Raw genomic sequence first — 26,933 nt, forward strand, 5'->3', positions numbered from 1 at the left:
CAGCCCTTGCTCTATCCCCAGTGCTTTCAAAGTTTTGGACCCAGCAGCAAATTCCTCTACTGGTACAGTGTCTGTGTTGGAGGGGTGTTTTCAACAATAATCAAGATATTGTTGAGAGCCTGTGCTACTAAGGATCTGAACATCCTAGAAAGCCAGAGTTTAGTAATGTAGATACTGTCACTATCCAGTAATACAGTGGTACCTCGCAAGATGAATGCCTCGCGCGACGAAAAGCTCGCAAGACGAAAGCATTTTGCTTGTGACTCACAAGACGAAGTTTTCTATGGCCGTGCTTCGCAAGACAAAGTTTTTCGGGTTTTTTTTTTTTTTTGCCGTGGCAAACCATGCTTTGCAAGACAAAATTATCGCAAGAAGAAGCGACTCACGGAACGAATTACTTTTGTCTTGCGAGGCACCACTGTATGTTAGGGGATTTCACCATAAGAGCTCAATTCCTACACCCAAGAAAGTCCCCTAACAGCAAATGTTAACATGCATTTCATTTTATCATTATTTCCTATTGGTTTATTTTGTAGTTTGTATAAGTTAATCTGTTTTTAAGAGGAGGTGAGAGCTGCCTTGGGAGTGGGCCCTAGCCAACAGAATGGCTGGAGTTGGTTCCACTACGGGGTTTGTAGTGACAGGAATGGGAAGGAGTTGCTTGAGGGCCAGACCCCGTCATTATTAAGGAGGCTGGTTTAGTCATTGTCTTAAGAGCACCCTGCCTCTGGGCTAATAATCAAAAGCATACAGTATTTTTCACTTCTTATTTCATTCATGAGGCAGAAACACTGGGGGGGCAGGATAGGACTTGGGTAGTTGTAGCAGGGAAAGTGTGGAACACCCATCTCAGCACTTCTCTGTTCTACATGTTTGCATGTAATGTTTTGCTCTGCTCAAAGTTGCTCCTATTTAAAGTAGAGCACACCTCAAACCACAAGGTGTGCCACACCAGAGATATGTGAACAGACAGACATTACATAAACTCAAAAGTGATGTCTCTACTTGGCTTTGGTGATGAGAAGGTGAGGTGAGAGGGAGAGGGAGAGGGAGAGAGATTTATCAGTATTTGTGTCTAGAGTTGAAACGGTCCAACCACCCAGAAAGAGAAACCTACCTTTTGGTCCAAATAATGTTGCGTAACAGGGTTTGTGACAATAGGGCTTTCCATCATGCTAAGACAGAGAAATGGCAACTGTTAGATTAACCAGTGTTAAGAAAAGATTATTAGCTTCAAACAATTGTCCACTGAAGGCTGATTTATCACTAAATCATAAAGGGAGGGCATCGACTATTTCATGTGATCCTGAGCCTATAAAGAATCTGGAGATGCCACAAGGTTTTGTTATTTTATTTGAGATTCTAAATTTGCCATCCACTCACAAGGTGCTTGTTGTAAAATTTAAAAAAAATACATCAATATTTTTAAAAGATACCGCAGAACATAAAACACACACAGTTTTCAGGGATATTTAGAAAATCACAAAGTTAGAACAAAGGCATAGCAAAATAGAATAAAATAAAAACATATAGACAGTAGTGATGAGAACAAGGAGTTCTAACTCCTGTGGACTTCAAAAGAGAAAGGCTGTTCCAGTTCCCACAAGAATTGCTGGTACTAGCCAAACATGGAGGAGAAGGGCACATGGTGGCTCAAAAAGCATCTTGCCTCAAATAAATCTCAAAACCTAGAAGATTCCTCCAAGAAAGCCCACAATGATAGCAAAGAAACAATAAGAGAGCAAGATAAGATTAAAAAAGGGACCGCAGAACTGAAAGAAACTCAGGAGGCAGCACTAGATGCGACAGCCACTTTACAAATGCAGAGAAAAGAGATGACTCTGAGATTTAGAGGTATCCCCTAAGAGGCTGAAGAGATTATAGATGAGCAAATTATTAAGGAGCTAGCCAAGTGGTTAGAGCTACAAGAAGGCGAAATACAGTACTTAAGGGAACTGAAAAAATATTCAGAGTCAAATCTAGTGTGGCAAAAGCCAACAAGTGGCCAGGAGACTGTTTGGTATCGTTCAGTTCAAGTCAAATTATTGGTCAAAAATATGGAAGCCCAGGAAAAAAGTGAAATACACGAGTTCTGTGACCTGGAAATTAGCAAAAAAGTTAAATATCTGGGCATATGGCGCACAGTGAAGAACATCAATTTATTTCAGGCTAATTATGCCAGCACCTGGAAGGAGATAAAAAACAAATTGGAAATCTGGAATAGGCTAAATATCTCATTTTGGGGAAGAATTTCCACGATAAAAATGAGTGTGCTTCCAAAAATTATCTTTTTGTTTCAATTCATACCAAGCTGCTTCAAAGATTGGCAGAAGAAATATACTAAGATTTATTTTGAATGGCAGAAAATCTAGTATAAAGCACAAATTATTGAACGATATAAAAGAAAGGGGAGGCGGTTTGCAGTACCGGATCTGAAACTGTATCATGAAGCAACTTGCCTTTCCAGGATACGGGAGTGGATGACATTAAAGAAACACCGATCTCCTGGACCTAGAAGGGTTCGATATTAGATATGGCTGGCATGCCTATCTAGGTTATGAGAAGGCCAAAGTGCATAAAGGTTTCTCAAACCATGTGATTAGGAAATCGTTATACAGTGGTACCTCGGGTTACAAACGCTTTGGGTTACGAACTTCGCTAACCATGAAATACAGTAGTTGTGAACTTTGCCCCAGGATGAGAACGGAAATTGTGTGCTGGCGGTTCAGCGGCAGCGGGAGGCCCCATTAGCAAAAGCACGCCTCAGGTTAAGAATAGTTTTGGGATAAGAACAGACCCAAGGTACCACTGTATGAAGTGTGGGATAAATATAAGACCTTTCTAGAACCCAAAACGCCTTGGTGGCTACCAATATGAGAAACTATGAGAGGTATTTGGGCAACCTATAAAGAACTGCTGGAAGAAAAATATAACAGGTTAAAACTTTAAAAATTCAAAGAAATCTGAAACTACCTGACATATTGGTTGCAATATTTCCAACTGAATGAGACTTTCCAAAAAGATTTTAAAAACCCCGGCTTTTCCATAGAGGTATTTTGAGCCTTCGAGGCTCAAAAAAGATCGGATTCAAATTAAATACAAACTACTCTCCAACATGTATAGGTTCCTCCTTGACTGGGAGCGCAAGGAGGAAGAAGTAAAATCCGTAATGGTGCAGTGGGCCAGGGACTTTGGCTATAATACCCAAATGGAATTATGGGAGAGGTGGTATTTAACACCTGTCAAACTGGCCAGAATGTTTAAATCTAGGCCAAACACCTGTTGGAAATGCAGTGAGGCGGAAGGCACAATAATCCACATGTGGGGAAACTATTAAAGAGTTAGAGCAGGGGTCAGCAAACTTTTTCATCAGGGGGCCAGTCCACTGTCGCACAGACCTTGTGGCGAGCTGGACTATATTTTGAAATATATAAATACCCTGCAAGCCAGTCCCGCAGCTGCCTCCAGACCTGGAGGAAGAAGGCACTCTTCATGCGCTCAGGAGCGTGTCTTGGCGCTGCCCGCTCACCGGCATTCTTGACGGGCAGCATCCACTCCATCGGGCCAGACCCCCGGAGCTCCCAGGTGGCATGCACAACATGCTGCAGCCCGCCGTCCAAGGCCAGGTCAGCGGGCAGGCCGCGCATGCGGAGTGTCAGGCAGGTGGTGCGCAGCTCGCCCTCCAGCTGCTCCAGCGCAGACACTGAGTGCGCCACCAGCAGCAGCGCCAGGCACGGGGCCAGCAGGTGTGCCAAGCTGCAGCTGAAGCCGGGTTTACCTCAGTCCGCGGGCGGCGAGGCTTCGGATTGGCTGCAGGAACTTCCTGCAGCCAATCCGAAGCCATGCCAGCATCACGGATGTCAGTCTCCGCGCGGCGAGGTGTCCGTGGCTTCTTTTCAAGGAAACGCTGCACCTGTTTAGCTCAGCACAGACACTGACCGAGCAGGTGGCAGGGTCCACGGGCTGAATTTATGAGCCTTGTGGGCCACATCCAGCCCCCGGGCCATAGTTTGCCGACCCCTGAATTAGAGAATTTTGAGAGATAATTTACAGCAAACATTAAAAAAAAAATGTTTAAATGTTATTTCCCCAAGAAGCCTGTAGCCTTCCTGCTAGGACGAATGAACAACAAAATTCCAAAGAAATTTAGGATGATTTTCATGTATGCTACAGTAGCAGCTAGAATTTTAATTGCAAAGGGTTGGAAAGTGGATGCTATCTCATCCAAGCTAGAATGGCAAAACAAAATGCAAAAATGTGCAGAACTAGCCAGACTATCAGCAAGGTTTTGAGATGTCACTGATCAAAAATTTAATAGAGAGTGGGATGTGTACAGAGTTTATTTAAAAGAACATTGCAAAAACATAAATCCGTTGGCAGGTCTGGACTGACTTTCAGCATGTAACAAGAGAACTTTATAAAAGCAATGTTATTAAAATAACCTAGAAGAGATAAAGCTTAGTGTGTAGTAAAAAAAATGTAATTTGGGAACCACAATGGGGGGATCGGAGGTCATGTGGAAACCAACTACAAACTTACCTACAACAAGCACTAATTATGAAATGAATGTTTGCTTGTTTTCTTTCTGTTGATTACTTTGTGTTGTGTAGTTTTTTTAAAAAAAAATCAATAAAGCATTTTTTAAAAAAATAAAATCGATTGAGAACCAAGCTTTTAAAGCCAACTGAATCTGAGCTGGCAAAAAAACTGATTGCCTTGCCTAAGATCCAGGACAAAGCACCACCTTTGTATGGCAGGCCTACCAAAGCCGTTTGCACCAGCCGCCAAATCTCCTTCCTTTTACTCACCTGGCAAGCAGCAGTAGGAGCAGCTTGCAGCGAGAAGAAGGAGGCTTGTTCTCTCCCTGCCTCCTCACCCCCTTGGGGCACCAGAAGTACCTTTCAGCAAACCAGCACCTTTCCTGTTCCTCTCTTTTTTAAACTGTGTTTCTTAAGTTTTATATACAAATGAACAAAGCAAATAATTCAGCAATAACAGGTTATGCTGTAAAGCAGCAATTTTGTGACCCAGACCTTTTCAGGTGTTACTTGTGCATTTTCATATGCTTGTAATAAACGGAAGAAGATAATTTGTGAATCATCCACAATTTTTAGTGACAGGAGTATCATATTTCCACATAGAAAACTAGGAGAAAAATTTCTATACTTGTTTATATTGATGTTTTGAGTTGCATATGTATGAGGACGTATTCAGGTATTGCATGATTAGTTGTTCATTACCGTAGGTTTCCTTCCGTGCTCTAGTACCTACGTAAGTGTGCCGTGTTGCTCTAGCCTGAACATCACAGGCATAGCAAACAATTGGCAGTATCTGCACTTAACTGTCAACAGGAGTCAATTTGTGAGAGGAAATGGTGATAAGGCAGGAACATATTTCTCCCTTAATGTGAGGAATGCACTGCTTGGACTTCCATAGAAGGAAAAGCAAATACAGCCGGGCTTGAGAAAATACCCTTCCACCTCCCAGTAGCAACAGCAGGCTTGTCAACAGTTAGCAGACACGAGAGAAGCAAACGTTTTTGAGCACTATGAAGACTGAGACAGCCCACTGCTTCCCTCACCCACCACATGAAGCACGGAAAGGAAATTGCTGGATGTGACTCCTCCAAGTGTGGGACGTGGTTCAGTCAGGAGGGAACCTTCCCAACTCCCTGGCAGAGCTCTCAAGTGTGCTGGCCAAGACACACCTTGAGAGAGAAAGTGTTTCTGGGGTGAGTCACTTTTCTCAGATTTCACATAATGGGGGAACCTCATGCCTTCAAACCAGACGATTCCTACCTACAGCTCTCTTGTGGTAGGTGGACACACTTTATATAGTACCCAGATACACTTTTCTTCTATTCTCTCTACAACATTAATTGGGGAATAAACGGTGTTTGCTTGAGCTGACCGAGGCAAGGCACCCCTAGGCCAGGAGCAGAAGGGCTGAAGCAACAACAATGTCTGGTTCCAAAGTGGAAAGAAAGAATAGAAGTCACCTTCCAACAATTTACAATGACTCAAAGTCTAGGCTTAGGAGCATATGCCAAGCACTCTGGAGCAGCAACAGCAGCCTTGAGGGAGGGAGCTGGCTGGGCAGCGCCTGGGGCCCCATGCAATGGAGGAAGCCCAAGGACTATACAGTACAACATCCTGCTTCCCTCCTGTATAGCCAGCCACTCTCAGGGTTTTCTGTCTTTACTCTGCCCTCAATAAAGCAAACCATGGTGAACCATGCTTGTGGGATGAGGCTTATTGCACCCCGTGCCTCTGTTCTGCTCTGTGCCCACGCACTTCTCAATTGCACCCAGACTGCAGAAGGTGCCATTGGAGGCCAATGCATTTGTTTTGCCTGGCACTTTAACTGCTATTGTCTATGGCTGCTCTAACTTTTGTTATTGCTGCTGCTGATTTCGTTATTGCTGCTGCTGATTAAGGTGTTTTAATTATTTTGATGATTTTATTGTTTATACTGGATTTGTGAACTGCCCTGGTATCCCCATGTATGGATACAGTGTTCAAGGTAGAAATATTTTTGTAATTAATCAATGTATTGTCTAAGGTATAATTTAACTTCCTTATTTGGTTTTTAAAAGGAACAAGAACAACCACCCTCCAGATACAAATGGAGTAATTACATGTGCAGACAGAAAGGGGGAAAGATAGGCATACATCATTTCACAAACTTATCTGAAATGGCACAGAAACTTATATAAAAATGCAAAGCTTTTGCTTTCAGGCAACACAGAATTAGGTAGAATCATTTCTTTCCTTTCTAAATCGTCATTCCTGTTTCTTGTTCTGCCACTGAAAAGATACTCCTGATGAACTATCACTTGTGTAAAGTGAAATTGGAAGCCCATCTTAATATGTAACAAACCCCACACAAGCCTGTGAACTGGAGACTCCTGCGCTGGAGCCTCACAGACTGGGAAGTGCTGCCCCAATTGTTCCTCTGGGTAATTGTGACAGTGAAGAGCTGGACAGCCTATCCTGCATGACACTACAATTGCCCCAAAACACTTTGTTAGCTAATGGAGCATAGGGCAGAATTCAGAAGAGAGGCTATTGGCTAACAGATCAAAGGCACGTGCTCCCAGAAACTGCCCCAATGGGACTCTTACCTCAGCATGCCCACCAGGAGTCAGGGTCTTGTTGCAGCGCTCACATTTCAAACAGAACTTGTGCCAGTCCTTTCCCAAGGAAGTTACTTTCTCAGCTGCACAGCAGAGAAACAAGAAAACATGTAATCAAAATACGAACTTCCAGATGCCTACAAACTAGCTCCCCATGCCAAACACCACACCCAGAGCTCCAGAACGCAATTCTGAGACCTTTCTCTTTCCCTAAATCAGAGCCCTGTGCCTTCTTCCCAAAGCCCAGGAAGCTTCTGTTTGGCTTAGTGGGAGGGAGGCGCAATGCTCTGGCCGGATGCTGTCCCAGTGGATGGGAAGTTGAAAAATAGACAGAAATTACAGTGGTACCTTGGGTTAGGAACACATCGGGTTACAGACCCCACCAACCCAGAAGTAGTACCTCGGGTTAACAACTTTGACCCAGGATGAGAACAGAAACCACGGTGCGGCGGCAGCAGGAGGCTCCATTAGGTAAAGTAGTACCTCTGGTTAAGAACGGTTTCAGGTTAAGAATGGACCTCCGGAACAAATTAAGTTCGTAACCAGAGATACCACTGTACCAGTTCAAGAACCCTCTATCTGCTCTTTTTCCTTCTGCTGCTGCTGCTGCAATAGTGTCTCAGAAATAATAATACAGTATGCACCCCCTTTCTGCCTTTCTCTCTTGGGGACTGAAGTACCTCAAGACCAAAAGAACCTCATTCACTGTTAAACCAGTATTTGACTTGCAGAGGTGGAATTCAGGTTTGTGTTCAAGTCAGTTAAGATATTGGGGTGAATCCTAGATCACTGAAAAGAATCTCTCTGTTTTCAAGTTCAACCCCTTCCTTTTTGGAGATTCTTACATTGCTTTTGCTTGCGATGCCTTGTTGGAATAACTGGACATGAGAAGGGGTTGCTTTCCTTCATAAGTGTAAATCACCCCATGGATGTGCAAAATTAGCCATTCTAGTTGCTATGGTAACAGCCCAGTGCCTCAACTATATCTGTGATTAATGTATGTCAGTTCAGTAATGTTTGTTAGTCTATGAGTCATCCGTCTGTTGGTGTTAGTTGTCAAGCATTGCTGGAGTTTATTTGGAGCAATGGAGATACTTTGTAATTGTACAAAGATATAGATATCTGTATCTGTAAAAGCTGACAAGCTGTATATATCTATGTCCAGAACAGTTATACTAAGCCTTAAGCTGCTTCCATGTGGTTACTGGAACTGGGAGCAACTTTTTAAATATTTATATTTTATTAAGGTGATTTCAATCAAAAGAAATATAGTGATACAGAAAAAAGAAGGAAAAGTGAGAGGGAGAAAAACAACAACAACAACAAACATATAAAAGTGAGAATTTGGAGAGGGGAAGCAATATATAATATTCCCATACAGTGGTATCTCTGGTTAAGAACTTAATTCGTTCCGGAGGTCCGTTCTTAACCTGAAGCACCACTTTCAGGGTAGTCTTAAGCACATCCAGCACCGTGGCGCAAAGATCCCTCCGCCGCCCCCTCCCTTTCCCAAAATTTAGAGCTCACTGGGCCTTGCAGCTTTCCCGAAGAGGGAGGGATGGAGAGGAGGTGATCTCCGCCCTCTTCCAGCCCCAGGGAAGGAAAGCGCCCAAAGTACAGTCTGCATATTGAACTTGTGTATTGTTAATAGATATCTATAAAAAGTAATTGCTGGCTTTTTTATTTTTGAATAAACTGTCCAATTGCTCCAATATCTCAGGTGTCTCGGAAGCTGAAAGGGCTGATGGCTCAAACATACTTGTTAGGAGATGTTGTAATTGAAGATATTGCCATTGGCTGCATCTGATAGGTGATATTTTTGTCTTAAAACAGCAAAAGCATAAAATTTATCTTCCTCATCTATCAGTTGGTCCAATGTACTGAGTACACCTGCTTCCATCCAATTTTTCCATATCACCATTTTATTTTATTTTTTGCAATTCTTAGTGTAGGGTTCCCACACATGGTAAGTTTAGCATATAAAAATGAAACAAATTTGTTTTTATTAGCCAATGTATTCCATATTCTTCTGTGATTTAATTGTTTCCAGAGTCCCCTGACATTTCAAATATTTCAATCCTAGTATTGTCCAACCAACCAAAGGTGCTATGTACATATATTCTAGGGTTGCCCACATGGGAAAATTACGGCCAACAGTGGAATTCCAATATTTAGTACTTGACAGTAGGTAAGCATAATTATATAATTCCAAATTTGGGATTTTGAAACCGCCTTCTTTAATTTGTAGGTGCATTCTCTGCAAGGATATTCTTGGTGTTGCTGAGCCCTAAAGGCATGTCCTGAACAATGAGTTTATCCTTTGAAAATATGACCCAGATATAAAAACTGGAAGTCCTATCAAGATATAAATGAATCTGGGAATAATATTCATTTTGAGAGCATTCACTCAAAGGGTAAGGTTCAATGACTCCTACCTATCAATATCTGAATAAACCTCTTTTATTAATTTAGTCATATGAATTGTAACTGTCAGGGGGCCTCAGGACAGGGAGCCTCCGCCCATCCTCCACACCAGCACCTTGACCAGTGAGAGCAGCAGCAGCAGCGGGTCAGGTGGGGGAAATGAAGTTAGCGGGATGGAGCAGTTAAGGCTCAGCGATGGAGGAGAACCCTGACCAACAGGTGGAGGGGAGCAGGCAGCCACTTCCGTCACCTGATTTAAGGCGCGCGCCGAAACGTAAGGTTGGGGGCGGCGTTTTGGGGTTCCCAAGCTCTTATGCTGGATGTGTAACAGGAGGCGTCCATTCCCGGACTCTGTGAGTGACTGAGAGGTCATGGTTTTTGGTATCTCTGCACTGTAAATACTATGCACAATAAAACTCTTAAAGAAAACCTGAAGAAAATAGTAAATGACTGGTTTACATACCACCAACTCCTTGAGAGATACAAAATTGACATTAAAATAGGATTTGAGAAAGAGCAGTCAAAATTTGAAATGGAAGTGATAAATTCCAAGGAAAAAACTCTCTCAAAGGCTTATCAGTTATTGCTAGATTGGACAGTGATGGAAGAACAAACTAAATCCTCAATGATACACTGGGCACAAGACATAGGCCATAATATAACAACGACAAGGTGGGAAAGCCTATGGAAAATGAGCTGGAATTTCACTACATGTAACTCTATTAAAGAAAACTTAATAAAAATGTTCTATAGATGGCACATTACCCTGTATAAACTCTCGAAAATGTATAAGAACGCAAGTAACCTATGCTGGAGATGCGAGGAGGTGGGAAGTTGGTATCACATCTGGTGGGAATGTGATAAAGTTGCAAAAATTTAAAAATGACCAAAAAAAAATTAAAAAGACAAAAAAAATCTATATGCTTCTGCTGCTGCAAGAACATTGATAGTGTCTCATTGGAAAAATGCAATAACACCTAGCAAAAAAGAATGGTTTTACAAAATCTTAGAATATACGGAATTGGCTTACCTGTCAGAAAAAGTAAAAGACAACCCGAGAAACAGATTCACTGAGGAATGCAACAGTTTTTTGTATTATCTAAAAAAGCAGTGCAACACCAAAACAGCCTTTGCAATAGAATAGCTCTCGTCTTATAAGGAAAAGTGATAGCAACAAAATAGTTTAAAAATATGATATTATGATAAATAGAGTTAGAATATTAGAAGTATATGTCATGTCTTATATTTTGTTTATCTTTTATCTGAGTTTAATGGAGAGATAAAATGGGGAAGTCTAAGAACCAAGATTATTATAGAATTTAGTCCTATTTGCTGAGAAATAGAGGGCTAAGAAGTAGGAATATACATTTTTTCTCTTGTTTATATTCTTTGCCGTGACACGTCACACAGCCCAGCAGAGCGCGAGTTCGGCGTTCCCGCCCGCCACGCCGTGCCCTCCAGCTTCCCGCCGCACTCTCTGGTTCCCCGCCGCGCTTGGCCTTGCCGGAGGGTGCGACGGGAAGCTGGAGGGAGGGCACGGCGCGGCGCGTGGGAACGCCGAACTCGCGCTCTGCTGGGCTGTGCTCTGCCTCCACCTACGCCCACCAGCCCTGCCGCTCTTGTGTGCCGGCCCTGCTTCTAGGGGGGCAGCTGCCCCCCTGCCCCGCGCTGGGTACGCCCATGCACATGCGTCTTCTCCTGTGCTTGCGGTTCTGCCTCTGGTGTTTGATGTGAGGCAAATGGGCCAGGAAGGAAGGTTTAATTTCACCTGTTATCCTATGCACAAGAGAGAGTTTTAGTGCGCTCCCTGCCAGCTGATAATGTTGCAGTCAAGCTGGAAAGCCCAACCATGTACTGTATGCTCTAATTTGAAAATAGCCTAAAATATTAAAAGGCAGATACCTGATCCACACAGTGTCAGGGAGGACTTCAGTTCTAAGAGTAACTGAGATGGCAGCTGCTGCTTTGTTGTGTTCTCTCCCCCTGCCCGGTTGGTGCTTGGGGTACACTGGCTGGACACGTTCTCTGCTGCTGATATGGGAGATGCCCGTGGCTATTGCTGTTGAGTGTCAGCAAGAGGATGGTGCTAAATGTGCTATCAGGGTGTTTTTTTTCTTCTCCCTGTCAGGATACCAGCACCAAAGTAATCTGCCTGAGGTTCTGAGCTTGGGTTACATGGTGTCTGAACCTCTTGAGCTTTCAGAGTCACTTTGCTTTTGTGATGAAGCAACTATTCTGTGTTTACGAATGCCATGATAGCAAGCCATGTTGGGAAGCTCAGGTGAGATACACTTACAGTTGCTCTCAGTTTGCACACTCATTCAAGGAATAACAATTTCAGGTTTGTTACAAATCTATTAACTATCTAAGTATGTTAATGCCAAGAGATGAAACACAGTTAGTTGCTGTAAGGGTGTTGTTGTGGTTACTCTTGAGTAACAACGTCCGAGTCTGCTCTGTCTTTAAGAGTTTTATTCTGCATAGTATTTACAGTGCAGAGATAGCAAAAACCATGACCTCTCAGTCACTCGCAGAATCCGGGAGTTACGCCTTCTGTTACGTGTCCAGCATAAGAGCTTGGGAACCCCAAAACGCCTCCCGCCCCCTCGACCTTAGGTTTCGGCGCGCGCCTTAAATCAGGCGACGGAAGTGGCTGCCTGCTCCCCTCCACCTGTTGGTCAGGACTCTCCTCCATCGCTGAGCCTTAACTGCTCCATCCCGCTAACTTCCTCATTTCCCCCGCCTGACCCACTGCTGCTGCTGCTCTCACTGGTCAAGGTGCTGGTGTGGAAGATGGGCGGAGGCTCCCTGTCCTGAGATCCCCTGACATCCACCCCCCTCAGGCCCCCCCTTCCCTCCCGAGGCGGGCTGTTGGATGGGCGAGGGTGGAAATCCCTCAAACGAAATGTCGTCCAAGTCTGTCATGGCAAACACTTGCTGCCAGTCCGTTTCTTCCTGTGAACTCTCGGGAAACCCTCTGAAAGAACCTTCCCCCTCATCAGTGTCCGCAAACACCACTTCCCATCCCCACATTTGACATTCCCGTGGTTCCTCTTCCCATTCCTCCTCACTGCCCCCCTCCTCGCTGGCTGGAAACCCTTTGAAGACTTCTTCGTCATCCGTGGGTGCAAAAACCTCCCCCACCCACATGCTGGGAGGTTTGGGTCTCTCTGGGAACAGTGCATGAAACTCCTCTACTAAGTACCCCTCCTCCACATTTTCTGTTGGCACCCAGGCATTGTCTGATGATGGAGCCCCCTCCCACGCGACCAGGTATTCCAAACCCTCCTTCCCTCATCTGGAGTCCAGAATCTCAGTTGCCTTGTTGTCCAATGCCCCCTCCACTATGTCGGGTGGGGGAGGCCCTCCCGTTTCCCCTCTTTGGAACCCGTGTCCTCTATATGGGGAGATCAGGGACCTGTGAAACACTGGGTGTATTCTCATGTACTCAGGTAACTGCCGCTTGAACACTACTGGGTTGATCTGCTGCAACACCCTAAAGGGGCCCAGCCTTCTGGGCGTCACCTTTTTGCACCTCCCTGTGGACGACAGCCACACCAGGTCACCCTCCTTGATGGTTTCCCCTGGCCTCCTATGCCTGTCCACCCCACCCCCCTCTTATAGGCTTCCTTGGCCTGTTCCAGGTTCTCCTTGAGTTGCTGATGTACTGCCTCCATTTCTCCTGCCCAATCCTCTGCTGCAGGAGCCTCCTCCTCAAACCTCCCCCTGGAACCTGGAAAGGCTCTCGGATCCCGCCCATAATTGGCCTTAAAGGGTGCGGTTCCTGTGGACACATGTACCACATTCTTATACACGAACTCAGCCAAGGGCAATCGATCCACCCAATCATTTTGCCTCTGATTGACATAGCATCTCAAATACTGCTGTAAAATTGCATTGGCCCCCTACTGCTGCTACTGCTGCCACCGCCGGCCCCCTCCCTCGGCAGCCACCACACTCCGGCTCCTCCCCCGCCTCCTCCCCCGCCCCGCCGTGTGCGCTTCCTCCCTTCCCTTCCCTCCTGTGCCTTGGCCCCGCCCCTTGGCCCCCCTAGTTTTGATCCTGGGTATGCCCCTGCGCATGTGGCCTTTGCTCTCACATACCAAAAGCTGTGGCCAACATGTAGTCCAGGGTGACTACAACTTTTGGTGGCTAAGAAATCCACATGCCCTAGAAAAATAGGGACAAGCCATTCATAGAATCATAGAATCATAGAGTTGGAAGAGACCACAAGGGCCATCCAGTCCAACCCCCTGCCAAGCAGGAAACACTATCAAAGCATTCCTGACAGATGGCTGTCAAGCCTCTGCTTAAAGACCTCCAAAGAAGGAGACTCCACCACACTCCTTGGCAGCAAATTCCACTGCCGAACAGCTCTTACTGTCAGGAAGTTCTTCCTAATGTTTAGGTGGAATTTTCTTTCTTGTAGTTTGAATCCGTTGCTCCGTGTCCGCTTCTCTGGAGCAGCAGAAAACAACCTTTCTCCCTCCTCTATATGACATCCTTTTATATATTTGAACATGGTTATCATATCACCCCTTAACCTTCTCTTCTCCAGGCTAAACATACCCAGCTCCCTAAGCCGTTCCTCATAAGGCATCGTTTCCAGGCCTTTGACCATTTTGGTTGCCCTCTTCTGGACACGTTCCAGCTTATCAGTATCCTTCTTGAACTGTGGTGCCCAGAACTGGACACAGTACTCCAGGTGAGGTCTGACCAGAGCAGAATACAGTGGTACTATTACTTCCCTTGATCTAGATGCTATACTCCTATTGATGCAGCCCAGAATTACATTGGCTTTTTTAGCTGCTGCATCACACTGCTGACTCATGCCAAGTTTGTGGTCTACCAAGACTCCTAGATCCTTTTCACATGTACTGCTCTCAAGCCAGGTGTCTCCCATCCTGTATTTGTGCCTTTCATTTTTTTTGCCCAAGTGTAGTACTTTACATTTCTCCTTGTTAAAATTCATCTTGTTTGCTTTGGCCCAGTTGTCTAATCTGTTAAGGTCATTCTGAAGTGTGATCCTGTCCTCTGGGGTGTTAGCCACCCCTCCCAATTTGGTGTCATCTGCAAACTTGCTCAGGATGCCCTCAAGCCCATCATCCAAGTCATTGATAAAGATGTTGAACAAGACTGGGCCCAAGACAGAACCCTGTGGCACCCCACTAGTCACCACTCTCCAGGATGAGGAGGAGCCATTGATGAGCACCCTTTGGGTTCGGTCAGTAAGCCAGCTACAAATCCACTGAATGGTAGCATTGTCTAGCCCACATTTTACCAGCTTCTTTACAAGAATATCATGGGGCACCTTGTCAAAGGCCTTGCTGAAATCAAGATAGGCTACATCCACAGCGTTCCCTTCATCTACCAGGCTTGTAATTCTGTCAAAAAATGAGATCAGATTAGTCTGACATGACTTATTTTTCAGGAACCCATGCTGACTTTTAGTGATCACAGAGTTTCTTTCTAGGTGCTCACAGACTGTTTGCTTAATGATCTGCTCTAGAATCTTTCCTGGTATTGATGTCAGGCTGACTGGGCGGTAATTGTTTGGGTCCTCTCTTTTCCCCTTTTTGAAAATAGGGACAACATTTGCCCTCCTCCAGTCTGCTGGAACTTCGCCTGTTCTCCAGGAATTTTCAAAGATTATTGCCAGTGGTTCTGAAATCACCTCTGCCAGTTCTTTTAATACTCTTGGATGTAGTTCATCTGGCCCTGGAGACTTGAATACATCTAAACTAGCCAAGTATTCTTGTACTACCTCCTTACTTGTTCTGGGCTGTATTTCACCTGCTGAATCATCTGCTCCATATTCTTCAGGTCGGGCGTTGTTTTCTTTCTTGGAGAAGACTGAGGCAAAGAAGGCATTGAGGAGTTCTGCCCTTTCTCTGTCCCCTGTTTGCATTTCACCATCTTCTCCTCTGAGTGACCCCACTGTTTCCTTGTTTTTCCTTTTGCTACGGACATACCCATAAAAGCCCTTTTTATTTCTTTTAACCTCTCTAGCGAGCCTGAGTTCATTCTATGCTTTAGCTTTTCTGACTTTGTCTCTACACGTGCTGGCTATATGTTTGAATTTTGAGCCTTGGAATGAAAACACCAGATTTCAACCCCATGGCACAATTGCATGGGGTTAGCTAGCCACTGCACTAGTAGGCAGATCTTGGTAGCAGGAGCAGAAGAAACAGTGCTAAGGTCCACTATTCAACTCCTCTCAAAAGCTGAGACACCAGGTGCTTTTCTGGCTGTAAACTAGAAGAGGAGGAGGAGGAGGAGGAGGAGGAGGAGGAGGAGGAGGAGGAGGAGGAGTTGGATTTGATATCCCGCTTTATCACTAGCCGAAGGAGTCTCAAAGTGGCTAACATTCTCCTTTCCCTTCCTCCCCACAACAAACCCTCTGTGAGGTGAGTGGGGCTGAGAGGCTTCAGAGAAGTGTGACTAGCCCAAGGTCACCCAGCAGCTGCATGCGGAGGAGCAGGGAAGATTACAAGTCCACCGCTCTTAACCACTGCACCACACTGGCTCTCTAGACCTGCAGGTCCCATTTCTTCCATACCCTGCCTAGTCTCTTTCTAATTCCTTGGCAGTTCAACTTGTCCTCAATAGTATGACAGTGAAAGCACTGAAGCACAAGAGGAAATGAATCAGACTTGCAGCTCTTCCTCCTCAGAAAGGCCTGCTGCCCAGGGGGAGACAAAGACACCACCCTCTGCAGGAATCCAAACGGAGGGAGATTTTCTACTGACACGTTCAGATGCTTCCCAGTCTACTTCCAGCTTCTTACCCAGGAATAGAGATAGAAAGCAAGGTCATTCAGTGAAGAAGCACCCAAGGAACCCAATTCCTTTGGGAAGTCACTTCCCCAAGAAGTATAGAATCATAGAGTTGGAAGAGACCACAAGGGCCATAGAGTCCAAACCCCTGCCAAGCAGGAAACACCATCAAAGCATTCCTGACAGATGGCTGTCAAGCCTCTGCTTAAAGACCTCCAAAGAAGGAGACTCCACCACACTCCTTGGCAGCAAATCCCACTGTCAAACAGCTCTTACTGTCAGGAAGTTCTTCCTAATGTTTAGGTGGAATCTTCTTTCTTGTAATTTGAATCCATTGCTCCATGTCTGCTTCTCTGGAGCAGCAGAAAACAATCTTTCTCCCTCCTCTATATGACATCCTTTTATATATTTGAACATGGCTATCATATCACCTGGACACAGTACTCCAGGTGAGGTCTGACCAGAGCAGAATACAGTGGTACTATTACTTCCCCTAGATGCTATTGATGCAGCCCAGAATTGCACTGGCTTTCTGAGCTGCTGCATCACACTGTTGACTCATGTCAAGTTTGTGGTCTACCAAGACTCCTAGCTCCTTTTCACATGTACTGCTCTCAAGCCAGGTGTCACCCATCCTGTATTTGTGCCTTTCATTTATTTATTTATTTTGCCCAATTGTAGTACTTTACATTTCTCCCTGTTAAAATTCATCTTGTTTGCTTTGGCCCAGTTGTCTAATCTGTTAAGGTCATTTTGAAGTGTGATCCTGTCCTCTGGGGTATTAGCCACCCCTCCCAATTTGGTGTCATATGCAAACTTGCTCAGGATGCCATCAAGCCCATCATCCAAGTCATTGATAAAGATGTTTAATCCACTGAATGGTAGCATTGTCTAGCCTGCATTTTACCAGCTTCTTTACAAAAATATCATGGGGCACCTTGTCAAAGGCCTTGCTGAAATCAAGATAGGCTACATCCACAGCGTTCCCTTCATCTACCAGGCTTGTAATTCTGTCAAAAAATGAGATCAGATTAGTCTGACGTGACTTATTTTTCAGAAACCCATGCTGACTTTTAGTGATCACAGTGATCCTTTCTACCGGTAGGTGCTCACAGACCGTTTGCTTAATGATCTGCTCTAGAATCTTTCCTGGTATTGATGTCAGGCTGACTGGGCGGTAATTGTTTGGGTCCTCTCTTTCCCCCTTTTTGAAAATACCGGTAGGGACAACATTTGCCCTCCTCCAGTCTGCTGGAACTTCGCCTGTTCTCCAGGAATTTTCAAATATTATTTCCAGTGGTTCTGAAATCACCTCTGCCAGTTCTTTTAATACTCTTGGATGTAGTTCATCTGGCCCTGGAGACTTGAATACATCTAAACTAGTTATCACCACTAGCTTAGATGTTCTTAAAGGAAGAGTTCCTGGAGTAGAGGCCTATCAATTAGCTAGTCGCTATTGCAGACAAACACAATCTTTATGTCCATAGGCATTGTACTTCTCAATGCAAACATGCTGATATGCAGGGCCGTCTCTAGGCCCGGGCCGGGTGGCGCAAGGCGCCAGGGCGTCTGGCCACCAGCGGCGCAGAAGGGGCACCGAACGGCTGGTCTCTGGGAGCAGTGCTGCCCCCCCCCACGGCAGCAGTAACGTGCAGCCCTTGAGCTTCCTCTCCTCTCCTCCTCTTGAAGCAGAATCAGCCAGACTCCTGCCTAGAGTGGCACCATGCGCCTGCCTCACCCTAGGCAGGATTCTCGCTGATTCTGCTTCAGGAGGAGGAGAGGAGAGGAAGCTCAAGGGCTGTGCGCCCTCGCCAGGTGGCTCTAGGTGCCGTTGCAGCGGCTGGGGCTGGGGCTGCTCCTCCTCCTGCTGGACGTGCTGTGGGCCGGGGAAGTGCTCCCGGCTCAGGGGGTCCTGAGGCCACTGCCGCCGCATTCCTTACTGGCGGCAGTGGCGGCGCTGTCATCCTCTGCCTCCACGGCACCTGGTGGCCACAACGCCGCGCCCGCTCTGGGCAGCAGTGGCAGCAGCGGTTCCCCCAGTGGTGAGGCGGCACGGAGCAGCAATGCCTGGAGGGCGCCTCCGCCATGCTGGGCCGGGCAAAGTGCTGCTCAGCGCTCCAGCAGGCCCGAGGGGGCCGAGCGAGGAAGCTGCTCTCCTGCTGGGGCCTCGGAGGAGGGGCTGCCGCTGTCACACCTGCGCTGCTCGCTCTAATTATATAGCAGATGCAGCTGGTGCAGTTTCCCGGCCCGGGAGGGGCTCGCGGGAGCTGCTAGGGGAGGCTTCCGGGGGTGGCGGCTCTGCTTGCCTGCCCGGCTGCCTCGTCCGGATCCCATCCTTCCCCAAAAGGTCAGTAATTCTGGGAAAGGGGGGGCGCCGGAGGGACCTTTGCACCACGGCGCCGGAGGGGCTTAAGACGGCCCTGCTGATATGTACATATTACTTTCACACTCTGTGGGCAGTTGGTTGTAAATGGGCCCATGAAAGTGGCAGGGAGGGAGGCGGCTGCAGTCTCACAAATTATCCGCTATGTTATGTTCTCTCACAAATCTCACAGATCCATAAATCATTATTGTATTATGCTCTTTAGAACTCTCAGCAGTTTTTAATACTTTAGGGTGGCAAATTCTGGCAAACTGCTTGTGGAATCTTGCAAGAAGCAGATTTTTAAAAGTTGAGTTGCCCACACAGACCATGTTGGCCAAGTTTCTGTGCTACTTTGGAAATGTCCTGAAAGGATCAGTGCTATCACCTCTGGGATGCCAAATGAAGCTGCTGGATGAAACTGTCCAGAGGTTGGACATACCAGTGTGATAAAAGCCTTTTGCTATCAATCCAGCCATTGACACTGTGGCCAAGTGAGTGAGGAGAAGCCGCTTGTGACAGAGTCCAGACAAGTTGATTAGGATGGCAGGGCTGATGGCTGCCTGCCACTTACGGCTCCCTCTCTCCCCACGGGAAGGTGTTTGCTGTTTAGAAAGACTGCAGGGCCCAGGGTTCTTCTAAGTTATAATTACATATTTACAGGAGAATATGCTTGCTGCTGCCCACATATAGATTGTGCCCTAGTAGTGCTGCAGGAGTGTCCACAGTCACACATCATCACTCCTGCTTCATTAGTCATGGCTGCTATTAACCCTCCACTTCATGGGACACGAACCACATGCTTAGAACCCTTGTTCTGGGTTTTGCAGAAGCAGCACCGCACTGCCAAGCCCAACTGGGAAGTGCGAAAAACTACATGTGAGAAGGACAAATTTCTCTCTTGGAAAGGGGGCCATTGCTTCTCAGTCTCTTCAGGATTTCATAGAAGGCAGGAGCAATGAGACATTGAGGGCACTTCCTTCTGAAGTCCAACTTGCGAAACAGAAGCCACCTCTCCCTTCTTCTTCATCCTTCTCTTTGTTTGCTGCAAGGAGCTGGGCTTAAGAAGGAACTCTTTTGTAAAAATAAATAAATAAATAAACTATGAGAAAAGAGGGGCATGGTTTCTTCACCTTCTCATCCATTCTTTGCAGGATGTAGCAGTGAGGTTCAGGGAGCACTTTTTCCAAAGGTTTAAATTAAGAGCATGAGAAAATCCCCGTTGGCTCAGACCAAAGGCCCATCTAGTGCAGCCTCCTGTTTTCACAAGGCCATAATCCGGAGCTGCACTCTCCCCACGAAGGATTCCCAGCAACTGGTCAGGAGAACTGGCTCTTCATGGCTCATCCCAGGAAAGTAAAGACAAGCAGAAGGTGCTTCTCCCTTCATGCCCTTCAGCACAGCTGATGGGATTAAAAGGTGGTCCACACAGTCCTACATAGATTTCTAGATTGCCCAACAAAGATGCCCTTCTCCATAACCATGCTCTTTCTATAGGGTCTACTCACAAGTAGACATTTTGCAAAGATCCATTGTGTTGCTAAGTGAAAGGCTTCTGTTTGCAAATTCAGCCTATGTTATTGATCTGGGCTAGGGATTTGTGATGAATACTGTACTTCCGATTTACCCCTTGAAATTTCCCTGATGACACTTTTTCTTCCTGCAGGGGGAGATCTTAAAATTACTCATGTGCTCTATTTTTATTTTTATTTTCAATAGTTAAATAGTGGGGAAGGGCCATAGCTGGGTGGGAGAATACCAGAAAGACACCCACCTGAAACCTTGGACTAAAAGTCAACAATACTGAGCTACCGGGATCAAAGGTCTGACTTGGAATAAGGCCGTTTCCTCCGAGTCCTGCAAAGCATTGGAAGTAAAAAGCCCATCTTTGTCTTGCAGCTGCACTTTATCACAAATATAGCTACGAATTGATGGGGGGAAATGCTGAAGGTTTACTCTGAAAATCATGTAGCTGCTCCATAGTAAGTAAGTAAACAAAAGATGGCAAATCCAGAGAAAAAGCACTCAAATGAAAAAGCCCTTTCAAATGAAAGCTCCCAGGCACTTGCTGTTCCATGCACATGATATCACCCCCTTCAAATGTTCACTATATGCTTAAGCCTAAACCAGATCATGATGATTATGTAATCTCTGGAGCTTCACAAAAAAAATCTTAGGGGAAAATCTAAAAATGCTTCTACTTGCTCTCTTCATACTCCACACCAAGCTTGCTATTCACTGTGGTACTGGACAATTTTCAGCAGTACAAATTCCTGTACAATTAGCCACGTTACCCATGTTGCAGCCAAAACAAAAAGTCCCATAGCATCTTAAACCACAAGCACCACAAGCTTTCACAGAGCACTTCATTTTAAGTATCTGAGAAACTGCTAATGTTTTTGTCACCCAAAATCAATGGAGCAAACTAAGGGAAGAAGTGATGGTGTGCTATAAAAAAGGAAAGCAAAAAGGAAGAAACCAGACTGCAATCAGTCCAACTTGCTGAGCTGCTCATAAAGGGAACGTAGGAAACAAAATCCAGTCCGTAAAGCAAAACTCGGCCTCTAACAAGCAGCCAGTGCAGGAAGCAGCGACAACATGAAGCCCCAGAGACAGCCTGCCAGAAGCCAGGACAGAAGCCCAGTGTTCTTTCCAGAGAGGAAAGTGGGCTGGTCATGAAGCAGAGAAATGTTTCCTACTGTACGGAATGCAACAGTTCAGAAAGTAAAAAGATGACAGTCTGCTTCATTTCTTCCAACTTCCCTGCCTTCCTGGCTGGAAGACACAGCAGGCAATTTAGTGGGAAAGGAAGGGGGGAAGCCAGCATCTGGGACATAGCCAAGGACCAGGAGTATCTATATGCAGTTGTTAATTCCACACACGGGATTAAGCTCGACCATATCCAATGCATGCATTTCCAAAGAGGTGGCAGTTCCATGGACGTCATTCTTTCCCCTGCTGCTACACAGCAGCTGGCTGGGCGTATGCATTGGCAGGCATGTGGTGGCTGGCGGGCTCAGCTCCAGAACAGAGAGCCTGTTCCAAGCTCCTCTAGAGGAAGTTTTGATATAGGTTTTGGGGTCCTTCCCAACTGTGCAGGCAGCAAGGCCCAGGAAGGAAACTGTAGGCAGCAGCATGTCACCCAGGAAAGTTCTGGGAAGCAGCAGCCTCAAAGGGTTTCCATAGTTTGGTGGGAAGAACATCCTCTGGGGAGAGTGTTCTTCCCACCTAGGCCCTCTATAGTACCGGTAAAAGGGGATAATTACAGTGGTACCTCGAGTTATGAAGGCCTTGGCTTACATTTTTTTGGGTTACGAATGTTTTTAACCTGGAAGTGAGTGTTCCGAGCTCTGCCTGGAGCCCCAACATCCGCGGAGGCTCCGCAATCGGCCTCCAGCTGTGAGAGCTTTCCAAAGCCTTCACAACTGCCCAGAGCCAGGCCCTGATGTCCTCAGGATGCCCAGCAGGTCGCATCCCAGCCCCAAAGTTAGGTAAGAAACACTTACCTAATGAAGACCAAGAGCAGTGAAGCTGTTAAGAAAACAAAGATGAGCCTGGGCCGAAAAGCCCTTTACCACCCCTTGCCCCCCCCACGGCTGCAGAAAGATGGGTGGCACCTAGCCAGGTAAGCCCACCTACCCTGTGGGAGGGGGGGAGTGGAAGATTTTGGGATTCTGCAAGGGATTTTGGGATTTGTTTATGTGAGTCTGCCCTGTGCCTTTGTCTCTGCTTTGCTCCTTTGTTTGGGGGGCTTCTGGGGGACTCTGCCTTCTGTCATTGTTTTAAGGATCGTGTGGAGCCCAGTTCAGCTACTGGTTGATTGTGTGACTGCAGAAATGGATAAAAGCACCCATCAGTGCATGTAAGAAAAAAATAATTTTCATCTACAATACTGTCTTATTTATTTTATAGCACAGTACATTGATTATTGCCTTCATTTTATGGATCAATGGTCTCATTAGACAGTAAAATTCATGTTAAATTGCTGTTTTGGGGTGTGTTTTTCATTGTCTGGAACGGATCAATCCACTTTTCCATTACTTTGAATGGGAAAGTGCGTTTCAGGTTAAGAACGCTTCAGGTTAAGTACGGACTTCCGGAACCAATTAAGTACTTAACCTGAAGTACCACTGTATATCATATGGAAGGGAATCATTTCCTGCCCCTAACCTTGCAGGGGAACACTGAGTGTTAGGATCTGGGATAGGAATGTTAGGAGCCGTGGGGCTCCTGGGACCTAGATTGTGGTCTGTCTAAAAGTAAAATGTCTAGGTGCCCCACCTTTTTTTCCTGCCTTGCTACCAGAAAGCCCCGTAACAACAACAACCAAAAAATAATCTGGGTGAATTGGTCTGCAGAATAGATGCATCTTTTGCTGCTGCGCTGCTGAGCAAATTAGGTGTTTGGCAGGGGTAGTGCTACAGAAAAGGATGTGCGTCTTTCGCTGCCGCTGTGCCAGCAGACCTGCTGACTGCATCCAGACAGTTGGAGATGCTAGGTGCCAAGGGTGGCTCCTGGACATCTCCATCTAGTTGCAAAGGCTGACTGCCAGTCGCAAAAAGCAATGTCCTTTTCCATGTCAAAGTGCAAGGAAGCCTCACCTTGCAGTTGCAGGTTAGCCCTACTTTATGGCTTTACAAATGCGCAACTGCATTCTCCAATGTCTTTAAATTAGTCAGTTTCTGTTTGGTGGGTGGGAGCTTTAGTTAGAGGTTTCATTACACTCTCAGTGCGGGTGACCAAATATTCATTTCTTAAATTCAGAGTATTTATGAACCAAACATTGTAAACATTTAATTTCCATCTCACTTTCCACTATTTTTGCCCAGTACCCATCAGCCCTTGTTTTTGCAAAGGTATATTTTAATCAGAAGACCCACTTTGTTCCTATAAGCCTCGGAGAAACCCTCTTCAGGAGTCTGCCTGATCGCACAACCCCCATAGAGAGCACAGGTGGACATGTAAGTTCTAACACTCAGGATCTCACCTCCTCAAATTTGCTTCTCTCAAATTATGGTCCAAACTGTATACAATGCAAGCTCGTTCTGGAAATCTGTACTAAAAAATGAGAAACTTTGATTTATCCATGCCGACATCACCTTGCCTACAAAGGTCTGTATAGTTAAAGCTATGGTTTTCCCAGTAGTGATGTATGGGAGTGAGAGCTGGACCATCAAGAAGGCTGATCGCCGAAGAATTGATGCTTTTGAATTATGGTGCTGGAGGAGACTCTTGAGAGTCCCATGGACTGCTAGAAGATCAAACCTATCCATTCTGAAGGAAATCAGCCCTGAGTGCTCACTGGAAGGACAGATCCTGAAGCTGAGGCTCCAATACTTTGCCCACCTCATGAGAAGAGAAGACTCCCTGGAAAAGACCCTGATGTTGGGAAAGATTGAGGGCACTAGGAGAAGGGGACAACAGAGGACGAGATGGTTGGACAGTGTTCTCGAAGCTACGAACATGAGTTTGACCAAACTGCGGGAGGCAGTGCAAGACAGGAGTGCCTGGCGTGCTCTGGTCCATGGGGTCACAAAGAGTCGGACACGACTAAACGACTAAACAACAATCTTTGTTAGGGATTTGAAACTAATATTTACATTGCCTTGATTAAAAAATCAACTCATTCCGGTTAAAACTCTTTCCCCAATGCAAATTCCTGCTCCTGAAGTGACTTTTCTCTCTTCTCTTTTAAAAATTAAACCTAAGTTATCTTACACTTGTTCAGCATTACAGGTAGCTGGCCTCAGACTGTTTTTCATACAGTGATTAGCTCCTGCTCTTTGCAACTCACCTCCAACCACAACTATCTCTGTACTACCAAGTACCTTGTTGTTTCTGTGCGAATGAAGCTGGTGGTCTTTAAATGGGTACAGTTTGGGTTGACAGTTATTTCCCCTCTGCAAATACGACTGTGCGCTCTATCTGCTCCTCCTTCGTCTTCGACAGGATAAGCAGACTAGAGAGTTGTTTTCTGTTCCACTTGTACAGACTCTATGCAATGACCCCCATTTCCCTCTTTTCTTAATGCAAAAGGCACATCACACCAGAGCACCCCCAAGCAGTAAATTTTCAGCCATCCTTTGACATAAATGTGCTTGACAGAATTTCTTTTAAAATGAACAAAAATGTGAAACAGGATCCCTGATGGGACAATAAGAAGAACAAGTCTTTTGCCTATTGTGTTCGCACCTGTCTGTCTTGAAAGACAATGGAGTGCAGTGAATGCATAATAAAACAATCCAGAAAGTCTCTCATTAACCAGAGCTTCCCATGTGCTCCAAACTGGGAAACTATAGTCATCAGCTTTGCAACAAGCCAGGATATTAAACTACAGTTCAAACTACTATTTGAAGTGGTTCATTAACTATGATTAATTAGAGTTTTCCTGATCCGATTGTTCACTCTGTCAAGGGAGTTGTGAAGGAGCTGAGTTAACAGGCAAAAGGCTTGTTCATATCTTGCTTTATTAAGGAGAGATAGGATCCTCCTAATCAGACTATATGAGTTGAGGGACAATAAGGAGTGGTGCAAATAGTTCCTAAAGCAAAATGAAGACACTGAGAAGGAACAAGGCAAACCTAGAAGTTGGCAAGGGCAGTTCAACTTCACTCATACTTGATTCCCAGGTCTTTAGCCAAACCCCCTGTTATGTCCCGAGCCACTGTGAGAGCTAATAATTCTCCCTCAGTCCACAAAAGAGAGAAAATGGAAATCAAACTCCTTCTGTTGTTTTTTTTTTCCAGGGAGGCATCAACAACAAGCAATAGAAACCTAGATTACAGAAACTGTCATTGCAATTCACATCCTGGAGAAAAAATACACCCATGGCAGATTCAAGACTAGTGCAATTCAGGCTCAAGACAAACTTTCCATTCTCTCAAATCTCTCCTCCTTCATCCAGTTCAAACTGTGAAAAAGGTAGAGATCCACTGTTTGGCTCCCAGCCTTTCCTCAAAAAGTGACCCACACATTGGTTTGTTCTAACAGTCAAGATAGTTGAGAGAAAACCAACATTCAGAAACCTGTTGCTTATCAGCTTGTCAGGCTTTTCAGAGACAAACATATTTGCTACATACTTACTTATCTTCCTGAATTTTTTTCATTTAACTTTCAGGGTTTGTAATAAACAAAGCTTGGAAGAGATGATAGCAGCTGGACGGGAAGTCAAAAGGCATATGCAGTCTGTGGGACATCCTCCATAGAGACCAACTGGTAAAGAAGCACTAGCTTCCAAACTCAGTTTCTCACTCCTGGCTACAATACATACAAATTAGAACTTTTATAGGCAGGCTTTGCAACCCCAGTGCTGTGATTCACTCATAAGCAATGCGCTCACAGATGATGTTTTTGCACCCAAACTAATCAATAACACAAAGGTATGTCTTCTCAGCTTTATGAACTACTGGCACAAAGAAGGGCTCATCCATATCTTGTAGAGCCTTGTAGAAACCCAGGTTGATGAAGACACATGGAACAGGCTATGGGTTAACCCACTGCTCAAATCTATATTGGCCAAAACACAGTAAATGACACTAAAAACAATATTTAGATGGCACAACACACCCCTTTGTTTCCCCTTCTATTGCCCATCAGCTGGTGAGGTTGCTCCAAGCTGGGCATGTGGTGGACCTGTGCAAAGATCACCCACTTTGGGGAAGAGATATTTGCCACCCTCCTCCATCTCCAAACACAAGCTGCCACCTTTCCCAACAACGACTCTCCTGTCAAACATCCATTATAGACTGTATACCAACTCCTACCAAAACATTACTGGCCTAGCAGCAGCCAGATCAGAACTAGCAGCCCACTAGACATCAGTGGACTGTCATACAACAAATGGCTGCACAGATTATGGCAGATACATAGTCCAGTCAGAAAAACTGACCCGCCATTCTTGAGTCACGAGAGGCACTACCCAAAAGACTTGTTCTATGCTACATGGCATCCATTTGTAGAATTCATGCACCCACCTACAATTCACAGTACTTTCTGGAAAGAATTAACCTTTAATGTGATAGAAAAAACCATAAAGTGACAAGTTATTTCATGTGTAATGCTATTGCTATGTTAAAACGTCAATAAAAATATTTTGGGGGAGAAAATAGCAGTTGCACTGGCACACTGCTCCAATCCCCCATGATCCTTAAGGTCTCTTTTGCAGTCAGCTGCCTTGCTTCAGGGAGCCCATACCAACCACATTTCCTAACAGATTCACAGCACACTCACACTCCTC

The 26,933-nt window shown here is 45.5% G+C and overlaps 1 protein-coding gene and 1 long non-coding RNA gene across 2 annotated transcripts in view; one reads left to right on the forward strand and one right to left on the reverse strand.

The window, feature by feature from the left end:
- The window catches only part of LOC118078516 (cysteine-rich protein 2), a 43,597-nt gene that overhangs the window by 11,924 nt on the left and 4,740 nt on the right, over positions 1 to 26,933 (reverse strand). The window contains exons 2-3 of the mRNA XM_035102413.3: positions 7,124 to 7,218; positions 1,118 to 1,175 (exon numbers count right to left, since the gene is read on the reverse strand). Of these exons, the coding sequence (XP_034958304.1) occupies positions 1,118 to 1,175; positions 7,124 to 7,218 (153 nt within the window). The remainder of the gene's footprint in view (positions 1 to 1,117; positions 1,176 to 7,123; positions 7,219 to 26,933) is intronic.
- LOC148684952 (uncharacterized) lies at positions 5,550 to 26,754 on the forward strand. Its single transcript, XR_015951220.1, has 3 exons — positions 5,550 to 5,731; positions 9,384 to 9,549; positions 25,815 to 26,754. It is a non-coding gene; the product is annotated as an uncharacterized LOC148684952 (long non-coding RNA).

The sequence above is a fragment of the Zootoca vivipara genome, chromosome 7 (genome assembly GCF_965207765.1).
Source record: "Zootoca vivipara chromosome 7, rZooViv2.hap1.1, whole genome shotgun sequence".
NCBI lineage: Eukaryota > Metazoa > Chordata > Lepidosauria > Squamata > Lacertidae > Zootoca > Zootoca vivipara.